At 42.9% G+C, this 14595-nt stretch overlaps 2 protein-coding genes across 3 annotated transcripts; one reads left to right on the plus strand and one right to left on the minus strand.

The window, feature by feature from the left end:
* The first annotated feature begins 1307 nt into the window (after positions 1–1307).
* LOC146692528 (uncharacterized) lies at positions 1308–4271 on the plus strand. Its single transcript, XM_085433452.1, has 2 exons — positions 1308–2129; positions 2884–4271. Exons 1-2 carry the CDS (start codon positions 1308–1310, stop codon positions 3217–3219), a joined length of 1158 nt encoding a protein of 385 aa, XP_085289578.1. The 3' UTR covers positions 3220–4271.
* On the minus strand, positions 3899–8086 carry LOC146692529 (uncharacterized). 2 transcript variants are annotated; one of them, XM_085432639.1, is made up of 4 exons: positions 8023–8082; positions 7769–7833; positions 7128–7214; positions 3899–6785 (listed from the first exon to the last, which is right to left on the minus strand). In XM_085432639.1, exons 3-4 carry the CDS (start codon positions 7203–7205, stop codon positions 4839–4841), a joined length of 2025 nt encoding a protein of 674 aa, XP_085288765.1. In that variant the 5' UTR covers positions 7206–7214; positions 7769–7833; positions 8023–8082; the 3' UTR covers positions 3899–4838. The 2 variants fall into 2 exon arrangements, with proteins under 2 accessions (XP_085288765.1, XP_085288764.1); XM_085432638.1 differs by having other exon boundaries at positions 7128–8086.
* Positions 8087–14595: the final 6509 nt, after the last annotated feature.

A 14595-nucleotide genomic window follows, 5' to 3' on the forward strand; every position in this document is an offset into this window, starting at 1 on the left:
TCACTATGGTGCATGTAGTTTTCTTCTAACAGCAGAACACGACACCTGACAGCTGTTTAACATGTCTTATTATACGAAGACCAAGATAACAGATCAGTTCCAGGTCCGTACTTGTTCCTTATGGATTCCTGGTGCTCTTGCTTCCTCCTCAGCTTTCTCTGACTTTTCTGCTCTTTCGGTGGGTTTCTGTGTTTGCAGTGCTTCACTTTTGAAAATTCCACCTGGTCATCTCTGATTATCAGTAAAGTATGCAAAGGGAATTTAAACAGTACCTCTGCCTCAGTTTAGCTGAGAGAACCTCCTCAGCATCAGTAACAAAACAAATTCTGGCATTTTGGTACAGATCACTTCTTTTAATTAGACCTTTTCTGCTTTTCTTTATTTTCTGTCAAATCTCTTGTTCCATCTTCAGATTGACAATGGCTGTAGTTTCAAATCATCAGGTTGATGTAAGTACAAGTATTCAATGAACTTGAGGAAACCTTAAAGTGGGCCTATTGAGTTAATATTAGTGCTGTCAGCATTAATCTCGTTAAAATGACGTTAATATCATAGCCGTATTAAGGCGGCAAATCTCCATTAGCGAGTTAGCGCGGATTGCCTCTTGCGTGGGACTTTTTAACACAATTAATGATTCTGATATAACGATATTGAAAATGCAAAAAGAAGTCAAGCACTCCCTAAATCACTGCCGACTACGTGCCTACATCAGCCAATCACAGTTGTTTCCTCTGTAGCACGGCCTGCAGTTTCCCAGATTAGTGTTGCACCACCACACTGCAACAAAATTCAAATGTTTTCCACACCAGAAGGCGAGGCCCTTGTTCCCCAAAGTGGATCATAATCTGTTGTATGGAAACGTTAATGCAGCAGTCACTAAGTTGTTTATTTTCCTTGTCCTTCATCCATGAATTATACTTCAGTTTGTGAGGTGATTTCAGGAGGTAAACTAAAAGTCAAGGAATAATTATGACAACTCATCAAAATAATCATGATAAACATTTAGGCAATAATCCTACAGCCCTGCCAAAGGTCTTTAAAATCTCTTAAATTGTCTCTTTCCTACGGAGCCCCTCTGATGACATGGTACAAAAAATAAATAAATTGTGGCCACGAAATATCATTTCGAGGCCACGAAATAGGTATAACGTGCGCACGAAATGCTAATTTGTGGGCACGAATTGGGTATAACGTGGCAACGAATTACGCATTTGTGGCCACGAAATAGATAACGTGCGCACATCTTATTGATAGAATTCCTGGACAGCTGCGTAGAGACACAAGCATAAAAGTAGGCTAAATACACCATGGACAGAGACAGTCTGATTGAGTTTTATTTCAGGCTGGGAATGAGCTACAAATGCATTTTGAAAAGCCTGGCAATGCAAGGAACCATCATTACGGAGAGACATTTAAACCGGATATTGAGAGCCAAGTCGCTTTACAGACGTAAGTACGACCTGGACGCCGGGATAGATTTTATTGTGAACCAACTGCAAGGGCCTGGGAAGGATCACGGTTATCAGTGGATGTTTACAAAGTGCAAACAACACGGCATTGCGATCAGGAAAGAAGACGTCAGGATCCTCATCTCTTTACTGGACCCAGTAGGTTCCCAGGTTCGCCAGACCAGACGTCTCAGAAGGAGGCAATATTTTGCTCAGGGGCCTAACTTTGTGTGGCACATAGACTCTTATGACAAACTAAAGCCATATGGGATATGTATTAATGGATGCATCGACGGTTTCTCACGCAACATCATTTGGCTGCGGGCCGCACACACTAACAGTGACCCAAAGGTTATCGGAGGTTACTTTGTGGAAGCAGTGGAGAGTCGTGGGGGTTTCCCCAGGCTCGTACGAACTGACATGGGCACTGAGAACGTGTTGGTCAGAGACCTCCAGCGTTATTTACGGAGAAATGACGGGGATGATAGAGCAGGAGACAGAAGCTACGTCACAGGAGCAAGTACCGCAAACCAGAGAATTGAGAGCTGGTGGGGAGTGATGAGAAAAGAAGGAGTCGAGTCATGGATCAAGCTTCTAGGAGAACTGAAGGACGAAGGATTCTTCTTTGGGGATTTCATTGACAAAGCTCTGTCACAGTTCTGCTTCATGCCAATCATTCAGGTAAATGACCCATATTATGATAACCAGTGGTGGTAATTAATTACATTAAATTAAGCTGTTTTAGCAGTAAGGGTAACAAAATAATTGTTTACATAGTTAAAACGACGTTACCTTTACCGTACGGTAAATGCAATGTATTCCTAACGTTGTTGAAGGTCAACTGCGCTCTGTATGTGCGTAATGGAGGCTGAAGCATCAACCCAGCCAAAGTTTTTAAATCAGGGAACACTTTGCCAATTGAACTGATCAGAAGTCAGCACGACTTAAATGTTGTTTTTTTCTGATCGGAGGACATTATCCTTGTCTGCACTCATTCTGCATCAGCAGTTATGCTGCAGCTAACGATCTGTCACTGCCAGTCTGTCAAAAGCAGTCAGGCTTCACACATCAGTAACTCTTCAGCGCTCTATCATTGGTACGTTCAGGTCTGAGATGATATTGGATCCCCTCATGGGATTGAAAAATATTGATTTTGTCACCTGTATTATGCGCATAAAGTTGAAAAGCTTTGCGCATCCGCACCAAGATTAGTATTAGTATTAGTATAAAGCCCAGATCCCACAACTCAGTGGTTTGCCTGGTGTGGTTCTTTCTTTTCTTTTTTTGCCATCACTCCCTCTTCCTTTGGTTTTCATTAAACTGCATCCAAACATTGCTGCTTTTCAATTCATTTAAGGATGCACCACACTTATTTTCGACCATTTTAAAAATGCCTTGTATTACAGCTCTGACCTAATTCTTGTTTCTTCATCAGGAGGTATTGAATGACATCCGGAGTGTTTGGAATGCTCACCGTATAAGGCCCTCAAAGAATAACAACGTGCCCTGTGGGATACCTGATGTCATGTACATGGCCCCTCACCTTTGGGGTGCAGAAGACTGTCTCGTTCCACTGACAGAAGATTTGACCTTGTGTAAAAATAGCTGCACTTTTGTTAGTTCAGTCCCATGTGATGTGCAAGTATTTGATTTGTGCACAATAATAATGGAGGAATCAAGCTTGGAATTCCCATCTACCATGTCCCAGGCCCTTGATTTATATTTTCATCTCAGGGATACAGTTCGTTCACAGTTATTTGAGGCTACTTAAATGGACACAAACATACAAATGTAGTACATTTTGTACTTCAGTACGTATTCCTACAGCTTAATGTACTTATTATTAAGTAATTATTTTTCTCCAGTGTGTAGTTATCTTGTCTTTGTATCAAAATTATCAGAAAAGACTGTATAACATAATTTTCATTTTGTCCATGTCAGTAAATTAACTCATCATGAAGTGTTGCTTGCTCTTGGTAGCTACAAAGCGTGGAGTATTAAACTAAAATATGATACAGGTTAGAAAAAAAAAATCCTTTTGGGATTGAGTTAAACTTATCACACTGTTAAAGCATCAAAAGTTGTTCATAATAGTTTTTGGTACCAAAAATGTGTTAATTTCTAACAAAAAAAGAGCACCTTGGATAACAACCACATAGACTGGCAATATATCTAATGTTGTGATCAATTAGACAAGAAGACCAAGTAGGCTAAAGTGTAGAATCATAGTTGTGTCACCAATGCTCCAAATGTTTCTTGAGCCTATAATTTTGTTATTGTGGAATAGATTAAAGCAATCCCATGTTTGATAAAGAACGGCTTTTTTTCTTAAAAATCACAGCACGTGTATGACATTATAGAATGAGTAGTTAAATAACTTTCAGCTGTGTCATTAGACATGTTCATGTTTAAAGATGTATAGAATGTAACAGAGAGGACAAAGTTTTGTACCAATGAGAATGGTTTACTGGTGTCTTTCAAAATACACCATACTCAAAAACAGGTTGTATTTTGCATATAATAACAGGATAAAATAACAGTTATTTCTAAAATGTTATACAAACCTCTTTACAATGTAACCAATCTCTGTAATTGACAACTTTTCTTCTAAACCCATTAGGAACATAAAGGTTCACATTCTTGTTTCTATTAAGATTTCTGCAAACATCTGAAATACTTTAATATAGAACATGCTTAATCAGTTGGAATATGGTATTTGTAATGGTGTTGTACTTATGTATGTATATACAGTAGAAAGCACTCAGCAATCTTCCAGTTTGTAGAACTGTTACTGTATGCTATATTGGAAATATTTGTTACTCTTCCTGTAGTAAAAAAGTATTAGAATGTTAAAATTAGTAATTTATTTTGGCACTAGCCAAAAACACAGTAACAATGTGTGCAGCAGGAACAGATGCACTTCTATGTTTAGTGTACGGATTCCTACCAGGTGAAGCACTGAAAATGTTATTTAAATATGTATATGTATTTTCAACTGGTGTTGTTTTGTGGTCTCATTCCCCAACCAATTTGTTGCCTTATTTTGTCCCCAACACTCACTGCTGCTTCTGCAAAATCAGAGTGCTAAGTGCTGTCTACTACAGGTAACTCCACTTTAAAAAACCTGAACATTCCCTTTAGCTTACTATTTTAATTGGGGGGAGAAACTAAGAAAGCACTTACTGACCAGATGAAAAAAAAAGGCTGCACATGAAAAAGGCACAACGGGCTACACTGTTAAGAGAACTTAACCACCCAGTCTATTGAACATTCACATTCATTCCTTCATGTTACTGTTAACTACACCCGTGTTTCTATGAACTGTTAGGGTGGAAAACCTAAAACGTGTAGGGCAGAGTGCCTTGAGGACCAAGGTTGGGTAACACTGACCTACACCACATCCATCACCCACATAGAGCTTGCGAGAATGCTGTTAAATTCACTGCGAAAGTCTGGATAGCTGTGATAACCAAGGGGCAGCTTTAGTACACATCCACATGTGTGGGATTGTGGTCTGCGGAGGAAATCTGTAGTTTCTATGAACTCAATTAGTATGGCTTTATCCAACAGATTGGATCCTGTACAGAACCGCAGGAAAAGCTGAAGATAATTGAAATCAATTTCTCCAATGTACCTTTTCAGGTAACGAGAAACTGTTGACTGGGCAGCTGTCATCTCCTCTGGAAAGATTAGAAGCTCCTTCACTGTTTTTACAGTCGGTTTTTTTTCTGCTATGAAATGATGCAGTCCTTCTGGTGGGAGTAAACCAGCTACAGAACCCACAACGGGACGCCAGCACTTGATTACAAACATTGGGGCCTGAATAAGTACTTTGTGTCCTATCTGTGCCAAAACAGGGAGCAGTGTGTCCTTGGTAGGAACCTGCTTGCACTCATGTGCATCAAGTACTTCCAGCAATTCATCTGTATCCACTGAATTGAAGTCATCCAAAGCCTTCAGGAGAACAGATCGCTCTTCTTGTGAGACGTACAAAAGAAAGGAATCTTTTAAACTACTGGTTGTTGAGCCATACAATATCTCCTCCAGAAAGGATATTGCAAGCTTCACTGGGAAGTAACCAGCTTGCTTCCACCCTACAACAAACACTCTAGCTATAGCCTGCCATTCTTCACACTGAAAGTCATGCCGAATGAATGGGACTTTCACCTCAACTCCCAATGTGCAGCTGTCATAGAAATCCATCCAAAATTCTGTCAGGCAGTCCCGCAAAACACCACTTCCTTCCCCCTGTTCAAGCTCTCCATTTGGTAACAACATTTTGATATTGACCTCAGATGAAATAATGTTTGAGTCCTTAAAGGCACTGATCAAATCAGTAAGACAATGACCTCTTCTAACAGTTAGTATTACGGGACAAGATCGTGGTTCAGGGGGTGCTTGGTCAGGAATATTGGCCTCTCCTGTCAGCCCCGGTGAGAGAGACAATGTGTGATGAGGTGGATCAGACTCTTTTTCTGTAAACAGTGTTTCAGGGTTTAGTTCAACCACACTAATATCCACCCTGTTATCCCCACTAATAATAACAACTGCATCAGAATCTTCACTTTCACCTACATTTGGCAGACCATCCCATGGTAATGTGTCATTCAGTTCAAAATATCCACTTGTGGAAGCTCCATCATTAATTACAAAGTTTGATGGTTCTGAATTTATGTTTTCCGCCAACAGATCATCAGCGGCCTGATTAGGTTCATTGCCAGTGAGATCTACCACAGAGGGCTGGGTTATTGCATGATCGGCCTCTACGTCTTGGGGCTGCTGTTGTGTTTTCTTTCTGGTACACAGATAAAGTCGCAGAATTTTGACTTTACTTTGCTTATACAACTCATCAACTGTACTGGAAGCATCCACATGCATCTGTGAGCTCTCAATATGAGTTGAATAGTGTGAAAGACTTTTGTTTTTTTTTGAGGTGCCATTGGGGAAAAACAGATTTTCAGCCATAAGTTTGATATTTGACACTGTTTCATTTTTATCTACAGATAAATGCCTTGTTCCACCACCACTTACAGACTTCACCTGTTTGAACCCACCCTTCGACTCATCAAAATCCATCCAGCCAACCTCAATTCGTCTAACTGTTCGTTTTGCATTTGTATTTTCTGCCCACTGAGACAATTTCTTTTTAGGAGGCATTCCCTCAGCTCCTGTCAGTCTTTGTCGTAGCCTTGAGAGTATAGATTCTTTCCTGGATGGTGACGTCCGTGACAGTGTTGCTTGTCTGCAGAAGGCCAAAGTGGAGACTCTATCGCCAACTTTGGGGATGTACTTTGCCAGGTCACTGTCTGTCATTAAGGGAATGACAGTTTCATCAATCTGAAAAATATAAATAACAAATTAATAAAATTGTCAATATTAAAAAAACAATGAATACATACAACTGCATATTTTAGAGTTGTTTTTTGCTATCTACTTTTGATAACAGATACTTTTGGTAATGTGGTACACATTTGTCCAACATAAGATGAACAAAAATTGCTTTTAAAATTACTCTTTAAACATATCACGTCATTAATTAATGTCACTGATTAAACACAAATATGAAATTCAATAAATTCTTTTAGAATGTGCATAGTAAATTGTGGATTGTGGCTTTCCGTTCAAAAACAAACACACAGACACACACGCACGCACACAGCAAAAGCTGCAGTGGCTTACATTCTCATCTTCAAGTTTCGTGATCACATCTTCTTCAACTTTGCGCTCTGTTAAGAATTCTCGCAGCCGAGTATCCATAGCTGACCTCTAAACCACATGAAAATAAAATTAGTATTTTTACACTCAGTTATAAATTTTATGTAGCAGATTTTTACATGATAGCCTACCTATAAAATCACTTTATCTATGGCAAATCAGAATTTGATAATGATTGTTTTATTACTTAGATATTATCTATGGTAATGAGGAATGGAGCGATTGTCTACTTGGAGTTTAAGTAGTTCAGCATGAGCAATGACAACCTGCATCAATACAAAATCATTCCGATCACTGTATGCTTTATTAGTTCCCTTGGCAACGTGATAACCGCAGTGAGCTACTGTAACTGCAAGGCTTCATCCGATAATGCGTTGAAAGCTACGGCTCATTTAGCATGTATTACCTTAACAAGTGTGACTCACATGATGCTACTTTCAAAGGAGATGTTCAGCAAAAAAAAGGCAATTTTAAGATGCTTTCCATCTAAAACTGTTATTATTGTCCAGACCAGATTAGTTGCACCAGCTAGTATGGTGATGTGGCCAGGGTAAAAGAGAGACACCTTCGTGACACAGAGAACTAAGGTTTTATGTTGAACATACCTCATTTATTAGTAGCCTTCAGCCTTGCTCTACTTTGAAAGTGTGCTGCGGGGCCGCCGCACGTCCTACAGTTAAAAATGAGTTTACGGCTACATATTAGCACAACAAAACAACGTGTACTAACAACATGAGGATACAACATTTGAAACGTCAGCAGATACCATTTAGAACATAGTAACAATATAGGTCTGAATAAATAACTGCCGAATTGCGGGATAACAATATGAAATAAATATAAAATATAATACACTCACCTTAAGGACATCACCAACAGCAAGGACTCCGTACTATGGCTGACGCAGGTTCTAGTGAATGTGCCCTGGGATAATATATATATATATATCATCAAGTGTTTCGTGGCCACAAATAAGTATTTCGTGGGCACGTTATACCTGTTTCGTGCCCTCGAAATAGTATTTCGTGGCCACAAATAAGTATTTCGTGGGCACGTTATACCTATTTCGTGGCCACAAATAAGTATTTCGTGGGCACGTTATACCTATTTCGTGGCCTCGAAATGATATTTCGTGGCCACAATTTATTTATTTTTTGTACCATGTCATCAGAGGGGCTCCGTACTTTCCCCCCTTCTACTAGGAAACTCATTGGGGCAGGATTTTAGTCCCATCACAGAGAATTAAAACTGCAGTTTAGAAAGTTTAATCATTGTTAACCATATTCTTATAAAGCTACAAGTCATTTATCCTGAAAAATCACTGACCATAACTGGAAGCACATCAGCTGAACTGAAGATTAAAGTAAATTTGCCTGGTTCCTGGCTGCATTTAGATGAGCACTTACATGTACAAAGAAATATAAAGTACCTCGAGGCAGTTGTTGTTTTGAGCTGGTGCTATATAGTTAAAATCGAATTACAAAGTTCTTTATACATTTACAATGTCAGTCAGGCCAGCTTTGTACATAAAAAAAACAACTACTTAGATTCAAATGTATTATTACACCATGTGTCATAAAAAATAAAAAAGATATTTTAGAAATCTATCAAAAACTTGTGGACAACTAAAAATGATAAAATTCCCATATTAAAAGACCCAAATTTGAGCCGGCATTTTGTATTTCTGAGAAGCCATAAAATTAATCAACATAGTGTTCAACGACTAAGACCAATTTTTCTGTTTGTGATTGCAAAACATATTGATTACATGCCAAATTGCAGTTATGCATTTGCAAAGCAGCACATTTGAAAATTCATGGACAAAACAATTTATGTGTTTATGTTCTGACTGTTGTCAAATTTGTACGTTTGATTTGTTTGGTTAGTGCACTGGCCCTTTAAGAGAAAGGCATGGTCCGTGTGCAGACGGGGGAAGTGTAAGAAAGAATCAGACAATCGACTGAATGTGATCTATGCTGTGATTTATGCTGTGAAAGGCTGATAAAAAGGCATTCCCTGTGAGTATGCATTATTGTTTGGCACTTTTATGTTGATTAATAGCAGTTAATTAGATGCTGTTTTACGCGTGCTAATTTATGGTTCGTAGACAGTTGTTTGGTGTTAGCATTAGCACTTGGTCACGCAGCTCCTCAAGTAATTATTTAATTTGTCACTCATATATACTGTATTTTGTTGTTACAGTTTCACACCTGCCATATAAAGCAAAGTCTAAACCCACTCTGGCGTCAGTGACTTTTGTGTGGAGGTGTTTAACTCCTGGATAGTAGAAAGTGGTTCTACGAGGCCAGTACAGTGAAAAGGGACACCCTACTACAACGATGAAGACTGCATTGTTACACGCTGTATCCAGACCAGCACGACAGACGCAGTGACACCAAGTCAGCATAAATGTGCATTCAATCAGCTTAAAGATGGAGAAAGAAGGATATGAAGTAAGATCCACGACGTCAAAGAAATCTAGCCGCTCTTCCACTGCAAGTGTAATGTTAGCCGCCGCTACTGCCCGCGCTAAAGCTGAAGCTGCCCAAAAAAGAGCTGAGTTTGCAAAGAAGGAAGTTGAGTTTAAAGTAGAAAGAGCCAAATTAGATGCAAAGCTTGATGTTCTAGCAAAAGAAAGTGAAGCTGAGGCCGCAGCCGCTGAAGCAGCTGTCTTGGAGTCTGCTGTCGCAAGTTTTGACATGAGTGATGAGCACCTGAGCTTACCAAAGGAGACACAGAGTTCTCATGAGCGAACTACAGACTATGTCAATATGCATCAGGCACGCAGTGATTCAGTCAAATCAAAGGACGTCAAAATAGGAAAAGGCGAGTATGCAAATCGACCTAAGCCACCGGACAAGTCACCGGATGAACTGCCCTCAGCACCAAAGGACTATGGCTCCCTCAGACCCCCTGATCAAAGAGATTACTCACCTGAAAGGCAAGGACAACAGTTACACTCTGTTAACTATCAGCAGCACCTCAGCCATGTCTCACCAGGGTTTACACCACCCTCTGCTGGACGTTTTCGGTACTACCCTCCAGATCCAAATTCCTCTAGGGACTCTAATGAGCTTGCCAAATATTTAATGAGAAGTCAGTTGTTAACCTCTAAACTCACCAAGTTTGATGACAAGCCGGAGAACTATTTATCTTGCAAGTCATCTTTCATCAACGCCATTGACACTCTAGAGCTTAGGGCGTCTGAACAAATCGACCTCCTTGTAAAATCACTCGGCGCAGAATCTACCAAGCATGCACATCGCATCAAAGCTGTAAACATAACAAACCCAGCTGTGGCATTAGAGCTAATCTGGGAGAGACTAGAAGAAATCTATGGGTCGCCAGAAGCCATTGAAAGTACTCTTTTCACCAAGCTTGATCAATTTCCTAAAATAGGGCCCAGAGACAATCAAAAACTAAGAGAGCTGAGTGATCTGTTGCAGGAGATAAATGCAGCGAAACAAGAAGGGTACTTGCATGGACTCTCCTATCTCGATACAGCGCGAGGTGTCGCTCCCATTGTGGATAAGCTGCCGTATGGGATACAAGACAAGTGGATGATGGAAGGCTCACACTACAAACAGCGGCACAGGGTAACCTTCCCTCCATTCACGTTCTTCTTACAGTTCATACAGACACAAGCAAAGGCACGCAACGACCCAAGCTTCAATCTGCTGTCAACCTGCAACTCCGGAGTTAAAAGGGACAAGCTTGGAGATGGTTACAGCAACAACCGCAGGTCAGTTTCAGTGCATAAAACCAACGTTATAGCCATATCTGAGGAAGGACCGGACAAATGTTGTCCTGTGCACAACAAACCTCACGCCTTACAACAGTGCAGAAGTTTCAGAGAAAAGCCAATTCAGGAACGAAAGGCAATATTAAAGCAACACAACATCTGTTTCAAGTGCTGCGCTTCTAACAAACACGTAGCTCGCGACTGTCAAGCAGAAATCAAATGCTCTGAATGTAACAGTGATAAGCACCCAACAGCTCTGCATTCAGATGTTCCCCACCTTCCCAAAGCTCTCCAGCCTGCAACAAGTCACGGCGGGGAGAAACGAGAATTAAAAGAGACTGCAGTTGTTTCAAGTTGCACTGAGGTATGTGGGGAAGGATTTTCTGGGAAATCTTGCTCAAAAATATGCCTAGTTAACGTTTACCCTGCCAACGATCCTAGTAAACGCCAGAGAATGTACGTCATGCTAGATGACCAGAGTAACGTTTCACTAGCACGCTCTGAGTTTTTTGACATGTTCGAGGTTAATGGTAAGGCAGAGCCATACACCCTCCAGACATGCAGTGGCGTAGGTCTCACTTCTGGCAGAAGAGCCTCTGGGTATATGATAGAGGCAATCGATAGCTCCCTCGCTATTCAGCTGCCCATGTTAATTGAATGCAACATGATTCCTAACAAAAGAGAGGAAATTCCCACTCCCTCCGCGGCTTATGCACACAGTCACCTCAAAGGCATAGCACACAAAATACCACCCTTAGACAGTGGTGCAGACATTTTGCTGTTGCTTGGAAGAGACATTTTGAGAGTTCACAAAAGTGCGCAGTCAGATCAATGGTCCGCACAATGCACCATACGCACAGAGACTGGACTTAGGCTGGGTGATAATAGGAGATGTGTGCTTAGGCAATACTCATAAGCCTTCCCAAGTCTCTACCTTTAAGACTCATGTTCTATCGGATGGAAGGCCAACTCATTTTTCCCCGTGCGAAAGCCACTTTACTGTGAAGCCAGACACCAGTCTCTTAAATCGACACTTAGTACTTGGTGGTTCAAACATAAAGGACAGAACACAAAACAGAACTATAGGAAACAATGTTTTCTGCCAGACCTGTCATGGTCCTGGGCCATGTGGGCCCAGTATTCTTAGTTTTCATGTATTTTTGTATTTTGTTCTTTATTTAGGCCATGCTTCCTGGGTTGATCTGTTACGTTGTTCCTTATGTGTTTTCCCTTCGTGACTCTTACCCCCTGTGTGCCCCTCTGTGTATTTATGAGCCCTCGTCTCTCTTTGTGCTTTATTCTATGTTTTCCCCAGCCCGTTATGTCTGCGTTCTCCCCGTGCTCTCTCTCCTCCTGTCTGAACTTCTGTGCCTGTACCCGTCAGCGTTATGTTCACCCCGCCCTGTCTCGTTATGGTTATCTGTGTCACCTGTGTTCCCCGTGTGTTCCCACTTTCCTCGTTAACCCTCTGTGTATTTCTGTCTGCGTCTTCCTCTGTTCGGCGTCGCGTTCTCCCTCATGCCGTGTGTGGTTCTCCCCGTGTCTTCCGGTATATGTTACTTTAGCTTTTCCCAGTTTAGTGTAGTTTTGTATTGCTTTTGTATCATCGTTATTGTTTATCACTTATCAGCAATAAAGCTGCATTTTGAGTTTATCCCCCGTGTCTGTGAGTTTGCAATTTGGGTCCTCATTCTGCCTGCCACACGGCCGAAACATGACAGAAGAACGCGACCACGATATGGACCCAGCGACTCCTGGCAGAGACGTAATACAAGCGGTGGAGTCGTTATGCTACCAGTGGAGCCGAAGCTCTAGTGAGGAGGAGAGGGAGGAGTTACTTTCCTCGTTGGGGACAAGCGTCACGGTTTTTCCCTGGTTATGGGAGGCGCTACCCCCTCTGATCTCGGACTTCCTCCGCACCATCCTCCCAGCCTGCCCTCGGCAGCATCAGCGGTCCGGTGTGCGGACTGCGTCACCACAGCCCCGTGGCCGCGCAGCCTCCCCTCCGCCTGCTGTGAGCATACAAGTCGGCACGCTGAGGTTCGCCACGGCACCACACTCCTCTACGCTGGCGCCGTCCCTCTACTCGCCGGTTTCCACTTCGCTGTCGCAGCTCAGTCGTTCACCCTCACCGCCTCGACCGACCTACCCGTCTTCCGCTTCCTATCTGGCACGGATGTGGTCAGAAGACGAGGAGCCGGTCGCCACAGAAATCGAAGTTTCATCCACGACCACCTCAAAGAGGAAGCGGCGTTCGCGTCGCCGTCGCCCAGCGCTACGGCATGTTTCGCCCTCCAACGAGCCACACGAGGATGCGGGGGAGGTCATGGATTTCGACCTGGAGGAGCGGCAGCGTGCAGCATGTGATCAACTGGATGAAGAGCTCCGGTGGAAGCCGTGGCTAGCTCCTGACTATGAGGAGATCTTCCGGGGAACCCGCCTGGCTCTCGGGGGTCCCCTGAGCTTCCAGGAACTCTCATCTACCGCTCCATCAGCACCCAGTTCACCAGCCTCTGCGACGCCGCCCGGCGCGCATGAAGCGCCGTTGTCTGGTTCATCGGGAGCTGCAGTCAAGCAGAAACGGCGTTCGCGTCCCCGTCGCGCTGCGCGACAACCGGAGGTGAGTGAACGCACTCTCCCATCACCAGCCTTCGTTGAAGCCGTAGAAGAGGAACTAGATTCAAGTTTACAGATCCAAGGGTCACCATTAAAGGAGACACATAGTGTGGAGGCGGCGGACTCCAGTACTGTGACTGATGTGGTCAGTTCGTCTGGCTTCCATGAACAGGGAGTAAGACCCACACAGACTGTAAATCCCAGCACTGGAGAACCTCAGCCTGTGTTCTCGTCACCGCCACCGGAACAGGAGTTTGACGGTCCAGCCTCTGAGCCGACCGGGGAATCCCCTGTTCCGTGTTTTTCTTGCAGCGAAAACAATGACATTATTTCAGAGACAGCCAGTGCTAACTGTGAACTGAGTAATACAGCGCTAACCGGGCCGCCGCCCAGAGATTTTGCCCCGAAGACACCCGTAGACAGACCTAGTGATTTGGCAGGGACCTCTGGTATAATACTTAGAGGGAGGGAGACCTCCACAGACCTGAAAGCTAATTGTGTGACAAGAGGGGGGGAGGAATTTCCTCCGTTGTCCGTTGCTTCGCCTGGGGTTCCATCTAAAGCTGAGTTGCCTGTGGCTAACGCCTCCCTTCCTGAGTCTGCTCTGCTCACCTACGAGGTGCTTAAAGTAGACACTTGTGCTTTCACAGCGAGTGAGGACTTTTTAGAGGAGGGTCATGTCGCAGAGCATATAAGAACGGAGGGTGAGACGAGGTGTGATCATGTTTTGCCTGCTGCTTCTGTGTCCAATGAACTTAAAAATAAGAATGCTGGTCATGACCTCATGTTGGGACTTAAAGGTGACAACAGGGATTCTAATCAGGGTAACGTGAACTGCAAAATGTCCCCACCTAAATTCTGTTTTCCCCACAGTCGTGAGCAGGGTGTTTTTGGACTGTTTACCTCCATCCCTGCCGCCTCTACTCAGAGGATTGAGTCTGAGACCAGGGGATACAATTCCACTATTAATGACCATGTAGCGTCCCCTCACGGAGTTACTTTGACACAGTTCTCCGAGGTTTCTGTGAGCACATTATCGGGCAGGGTTTTGAGTCCCAAGGTTAATGTTAACAC

The sequence above is a fragment of the Copadichromis virginalis genome, linkage group LG15 (genome assembly GCF_057382275.1).
Source record: "Copadichromis virginalis isolate Kocher_CV1m ecotype Utaka linkage group LG15, C_Virginalis_male_GT1.1, whole genome shotgun sequence".
Taxonomy (NCBI): Eukaryota; Metazoa; Chordata; class Actinopteri; order Cichliformes; family Cichlidae; genus Copadichromis; species Copadichromis virginalis.

Coding starts and splice junctions, on each gene's coding strand:
- LOC146692528 (XM_085433452.1), top strand. CDS start 1,308: ATGGACAGAGACAGTCTGATTGAGTTTTATTTCAGGCTGGGAATGAGC. Junction 2,130..2,883: donor GCTTCATGCCAATCATTCAG/GTAAATGACCCA, acceptor TTTCTTCATCAG/GAGGTATTGAATGACATCCG.
- LOC146692529 (XM_085432638.1), bottom strand. CDS start 7,205: ATGGATACTCGGCTGCGAGAATTCTTAACAGAGCGCAAAGTTGAAGAA. Junction 6,786..7,127: donor CGAAACTTGAAGATGAGAAT/GTAAGCCACTGC, acceptor TATATTTTTCAG/ATTGATGAAACTGTCATTCC.